Here is a 6578-nt window from a genome sequence, read left to right on the forward strand (position 1 = left end):
TTATAACATGAACTTTTTTTTCTTTGCAAAATGATTTTAATATTTAGTGTTGTATCTGGATTTATGACTTAGCCGGAGCTCCACAGTGATAGCACTTAGCATTCGTTTGGTTGATGTCCGTTTATTTTCTCTGTGTTTGCAAATCCATGTGTCTGAAATGTTATTTGTTATATCTAGGATCATAATACTTCTATTTTGCACTGTCATCTAAAATTCTGTAAAACAGAAATGCATGCTTTTTTGATTACATGCTTTTAAAAAAGCTGGATACATTTATAAAACTAAAACTATGCTGAAAAGAGCTTGCTGGGTTGGTCTGGGCTAGATATTTATCTGTGTTAGGGAATCTCTGGGGTTTGCAACTGCCATGTGGCCTGCAGCGGGGGAGGGGAAGTTTTCTGAGAGAATTGCCAAAACTTAGCAGCTGCTAGCATCTAAGGGAAATGAGCTAATGGAAAGGAAGAGGAAGGTTTGCTCAAACTTTTTTTTTTTCCTACTGCTACTGCCCTTCCCCTGCTGTAAGTCTTGTCTGCCCTTTCCACGCTCGGTCTATGCCTTACTTTGTTTCAGGGAGCTGTTGTTTAAAGGTGGAGAGAAACGGACTACCTTGCCCCTACATCCCTTAATAAAGTCAGCACTCAGCCAATTCCTTCTCATGTTTAATAAGTGCTTTCCTAGAGCAGAATGTAGTGCTTGCAGGAGTGGGAAAGAATAGAGAAGCTGAAGCACCATCCTCTGTGACCCCTTATAACCATACCACATCTACTACATTATGCCCCAGTCAGTAACCTTGCCACTGCCAGCATTCCCTATCTACAACTTCCTGTCTCCTCCATCAACCTGCTCCAAGCATTATTGTGCATGCTGACTACCCTCCATCCAGTATCTCCATCCAAAAATAGCCACAATTTCTTGTGTGATCTCAGTCCCAGAATCCTTCCACAAAAGTTAGTGGAATTATCTTCATGACAGAAATCGCAGCTTTTTTGTGGGGCTCGGGTGCGTAAAGGCTGTACATCCCCCGTTCATATATGTTTTACTTGCCCAGAAGCATAATTAAAACATGATATTCTGTTTAAAATTTCTATCCTTACTAACATGGCAATACTATTTCTATAAACTTCCTTTTATTTTTAATTCATAGATCACTTGTTCCTCTCCAAGTCACCCAGCAAACTCATTTTATTATCCCAAGCTAAAAAGTTTGCCACCTATTGCTCGAGTAACCATTGTAAAACTTAAAAGAAACCAGCTGGGTCTTCCTGGTCCTGAGCCTAACCTGACTGCTATAGGCAATGAAATAGATGACTCTGTCTCAGGTAAGTGGTTAGTTCTTTGATCAACTAGATCCTTTTGTTCCCATTCACTGAGCAGCAAGGAGGGAAGCAAAATTTTAGAAAAGTTCATATCTCTGGCAGGCCATGTGGAAGAGAATGTGGTTATGCAGAATATTCCTGCTCCAGGCAGCAGCAACTCTTCCTTTTACAAAAATGCTGCACAGAAAAGGGGGTCATGCCCAGTCAAATAACAGCCGATCGTTATATTTCTCTGTACCCTTTTCTATGTGGAACAGCATTAACTATTCCTCTGTACTCTGGGTCTAATTCTAATATTACTTACACTTGCATAAATTGGGAGTCATTCTACCAAAGCCAATGGAGTTCCACAAGTGTAAACATAGCGTAGGTAAGATTAGAATTGGGCCCTCTGTGACAGAGACCACAACAACAGTATAGGCAATAAACTAGTCCAGATGTCATAGGAAAAGGATACCGAAAGAAACACTGGGGGTGGGGGAAAGCCTTCATGTCTGGCCAGGGATCCACAGGTTTGGGTTAGATCCAAAGCATGTCTTATTCAAACCATAGAACTTCCACAGAACCACCAGTCCTGTGTGAAAGAGATTCTCTTGTCAGACTCTCAGCTCCCCAAATCCTGTGCAAATACTAAAAAAAGGGGTTCCTTCCTCTGAGTTCTTACATAATGGAGCAAAGCGATTATACTTACTGTATTCTCCTTGGTAAGAAGTATTTTGATAGTGATATGAAATAAGAAAACAAAATTCAGTTCACCAGCTTGAATAGAATTATGATGGCAACTGATACCTACAGAACAAGATACCCGAGGAGAGTTTAAAATTTGTATTGAAATGCTCAAGTGAAGCCAAGATTTAATTTCAAACAATAATATATTTATCCCATCACAGCTTGCTTTCTTTTTTTTTACTGTCAGTGAATGTTAGTGCTCATGTAAGTGAAGGTTGATAGCACTGATTTGACCCGGTCTTAGTGACAACTTCTAAGCTTCAAACTCAGCATAAATGCTACATCTCCTCTGACTGGAGGAAAGAGGACAGATGGCAGAGAGCCCCATGCAGGTTTACTCTATGCACCCTCTGGTGACTTTCTGTACAGGAATGTGAAAAGGGGAATGTGGAGGACTTCTTAAGAGAGGAGTGCAGAGACCAAAATCCTGCACAGGAAAGATCCATGGGATACATTCCCTAATATTCTGTAGTAGCAACCATGGCCCAAGTGCATGCCAGCTGCTTCAGATTGGGATTGAAGAGTCTATTTCTCTGGCTTTGTCTCTGTGCTAGGAGTTTGGACCATAAGGTGGGCTTCACAAATTTCCTCACAATTAATAAATAACCATGGTAAGGTAAGTTTTCTTTAATAAGGCCTGACTTGTACACTTAAAACGAGCAGATTTCTAGTTTAAAAAATGTTTTCTCAGTAAACGAGAGCTGATCATTCATCATTCAAACTGGGTGACACAGATTACATATAGAATAATATCCTTTCCTCCACAACATTTGAGAAGGGATTATTACTTACTCTGGCCCCAATTCAGGAAAGGAGCTTAAGTATGTACTTAAGTGCTTTCCTTACTAGGGGTGGTCTTTAAAACATGCGTAAGTGCTTCCTGTACTGGGTCCTTAGTATGTTACTTTGAAGATATCATGCAGGATTCTCATTCTTGGGTCTCAGCTCCCTAGCCTAAGACAGATGGGTTTGTCTTGTCCTGAAAGTTTAAGATCCAAGAGTTGGAAGTCAGCCAATATGGTATTTTTAGAGACTATTTATTTTATTTTATTTTATTTTATTTCCCCATAAATGTGAGTAACTGGAAGTGCTAGCTAGAGCAACATGCTGTATTAACTTCCCCACAAAGTTAATTAATGTGCCTCAGTGTAGGTTAAAAAACCCCTCCGCCCCCACCCTCAAGTGTTCCAATACTGGGCATCCCCATAGTAGATACTATAAATCAGTGGTTCTCAAACTGGGTGCAGGGACCCCCCAGGGCATCACGAGGTTATTACCTGGGGGGTTGCGAGCTGTCAGCCTTCACCCCGAACCCCGCTTTGTCTCCAGCATTTATAGTAGTGCTAAATATATTTTAAAAGTGTTTTTAATTTATAAGGGGGGGTCACACTCAGAGGCTTGCTGTCTGAAAGGGGTCACCAATACAAAAGTTTGAGAACCACTGCTGTAAACAGTACCAAACTACAACAGATTATGTAATATATTTGTAATACATTTGATGAGATAATATTAATTGTTTAGCCAAACTACACATTTAGTTCTTTTAAGCTTTCTATACAAGTCCATTTCTCTACGCTATTAAAATTTTTAGTAATTCAGGAGATATTATAAAATAAGAGCAACACATACTGAATCAGAGCAATTCATTGTAAGTAAAGCATTTGTTGGACATTCATAGAAGTCTCCACTTTGTGTATATACCAGTACCTTAATCAATATAAAAAAAGTTACTTCACAGGCATAAGGAAAGATTTAATTTCCAAAGGTCAAACCATGTTCCCCATCCACTCAAGGTCTATAGAGATCCAGACATCTTTCCTCCCAACTGCAGAGGGAGAGAGTATCTGTATATTTTCTTTGAGAATTTTATAACTCGCATATCATTCATATTTCTATATTACTTTACAGAATTTCTGATTTATTTGGTTGTAGTAAATGTACAGTATATTAGTGTTAAAAGGCTTTCAGTTATACAATATATTTTATTGGCAAAGGGAAGACTGTGTATAAAAGGTGCTTTAACTTTTCTTGCCAAAAACTAACTACAAGAAGATTTAGCCATAAAAAGAATTAGCATTTTCTTTACTCATGAGGAAGAATAGACTAGGACTTAAATGGAAAATGAAATGAATAGGAACAATATATACAAAGTCGTCCCAGAGTATATAAATAAACTTGATAAAAATCTTAATCCTGGTATTATCCAGCAAGCCATGCAAGGGCAAATGAGTTATTAGTAGTGAGATGACAGTAAAATATAATTATATTTTCGGAGCATGCTCATTTTAAACAGTTTTCCATTTAAAATTCTCCACTAAATAACTATTACACCATAATTAATGCAGTACCTCCAAACAACCTCTACATTAAACTAAAGAAGTCTACCTTTTCAGGAGCTGAAAACAGATGTCTTTATTTACTAGACAACATATGGCTTTTATTAAAGGAATGTAAAATTAAAATCATGTTAATTTGTTTTTTTAAGTAGATCTTTTTAATATCATCAGTAATGTAGCAAAACAAACATCAGCCTTATATTTGTATAAGTAAGGACAATTTGATAATAGTTTTGTACATTTTGCCAACTATGTGTTTGCCTTAAGCACATATTTCTGTCAAATCACCTCTTCTTATATATGTTACAGAAACACCACTGGACTGTGAGATTTCACTGTGGTCTTCCTGGGGTCTTTGCAGAGGTACTTGTGGAAAGATAGGGACCAAAACCAGAACTCGTTATGTACGCCTTCAAGCTGCCAATAATGGAACTCCTTGTCCAAACCTGGATGAAGAAATAGAATGTGAACCAGACAATTGTGTCTGAAATCTCCTTCCCAGTGGAATAAAGAATAGACAATAATTTAGATCATTTAAATTAAGGTTAGATTTAGTTGAAATCTATACTCCATGTCCGTCACTATTCCTTATAATTCAGGTATGATGTAATGTTTTATTGCAGTGTTTAATTAGACTGGATGCTGATTCTATTGTTTGATATCAAGACTTTTTTTAAAATTAGTTAATTTTAGTCCAGCAGTTCTTGATCGTTTACAGGGAAAACAAAACAAAATCCACTGAACCCATTCCTTCCTACAAATATTGTGTAAGTTCTTGCAGTACCATCTAGTGGCAGAAAAGAAATTTTTGGACATACTGCACAGTTCATTTAAGTTAACAAATCTTTTGAATATAATCTAGATTATCATATACATTCTTAAATATTAGAATTTGTAGATTTAAATTTGTTTATTTATACCTATGAAGCTAATTATTATGTTGCGGTAAATTATGTTTTATTATAATTTATTGGCATTAAGGTTGACTTCTTGTAATCATGGTTAATTGAGTACACTTCTTTGGAAAACGCTTACATAAACCAGAGTGACCAGATGTGTAACGTAGTTAGGACAATAAAATAACTGAGTAAACTTGTCTTGAATCCTATGCATGCAGAGGAGGAGGTTTGTTTTTCCTCAGACATTGGAAAAATGCCAACTACAAAATTACTCAGCCCACAAGCTTCATATAAGCACTAAAAAGTTTGGATACTAATGGAGAGCCACTGAACTCAGTTGAGTTGAATCTCTTTTCAGATTTAAAAACTGACTGATCTTTGGTGTGGATCCCTACATAAGTAAACTGACTGGGAAATAACTGGTGAAAAATTGTAAAGTCTGTTCAGCTGACTATAAATTTTACCATTTTCTCCATGTATGAAATAAATGTGTCCATGTTTCTTTAAAAGCATATGTGGATGTGAATTATTTGTTTATGTAAAAATCACAAATTTTTGAGGCATAAATGAGAAATTATAGATTTGTTTTTAAATGACTCAAAACAGAATTCTGTATGGATTTCACAAAGCATAATATAACAAAAACTGTTCCACACTCTGAGTATTGTTACTCAAATAGCTAATTGGTTGAAAAAATGATAGCCCATGGATTATGTAGAGTTTTTAGTTATAACATAGGGAAAGGATTTTTGAAATGCAAGAGTTCAACAGAAAACTTTTAAGCTAGTTGGGTTTTTTTAGGTCTACAGTGCACTGTCCTAGAAAATATACAAAAATAAGAAAGGCACAGATATGAACAAGAAAGATCTTGGATGGGGCTGCGTGGGTTCATTTTGAAACATGCCATCTCTGAAAATCATTTTTGGACATTAAAAGGGACACAGCACACTGCATTCTCTCTAGGTACAGGAACACTTAAAGGTTCTGACACTTTTTTTTTATAGGACTCAGATGAGGATCCTGATGAGTCCTGAAGAAATTAGAACTTTTATCAGCATAGTACATACTGGTCCTCCAAACACTGAATAAACAATTAAAACAAACACTTGGCTCCAGTCGAATACAGCTAAGTATTTTTAAAAAAACCCTAACTTTTGTCATTTCTGGATGTCTTGTATTCTTCTGATTGTCACTCTCCTGTCCTCCATGCCTCCTCGTTTCACTTATTCTTGTTTATAACATCTTTTTTTTTTCTCCACGTTCCTCCTGTGTCCACATTCGTACAGGTTCATTAGCGC

General features: G+C 36.7%; 1 protein-coding gene across 2 annotated transcripts in view; it reads left to right on the forward strand.

Annotated features, from left to right (window-relative positions):
• SPON2 (spondin 2) overlaps nt 1–5769 on the forward strand; it is a 42607-nt gene extending 36838 nt beyond the window's left edge. For both annotated transcript variants that reach the window (XM_084626534.1, XM_084626535.1), the window contains 2 exons: nt 1145–1319; nt 4691–5769. In XM_084626534.1, coding sequence (XP_084482660.1) covers nt 1145–1319; nt 4691–4869 — 354 coding nt within the window. In that variant the 3' untranslated portion in view covers nt 4870–5769. The remainder of the gene's footprint in view (nt 1–1144; nt 1320–4690) is intronic.
• The last annotated feature ends 809 nt before the right edge of the window (nt 5770–6578 follow it).

The sequence above is a fragment of the Lepidochelys olivacea genome (assembly GCF_965140295.1).
Source record: "Lepidochelys olivacea isolate rLepOli2 genome assembly, chromosome: 4".
NCBI lineage: Eukaryota > Metazoa > Chordata > Testudines > Cheloniidae > Lepidochelys > Lepidochelys olivacea.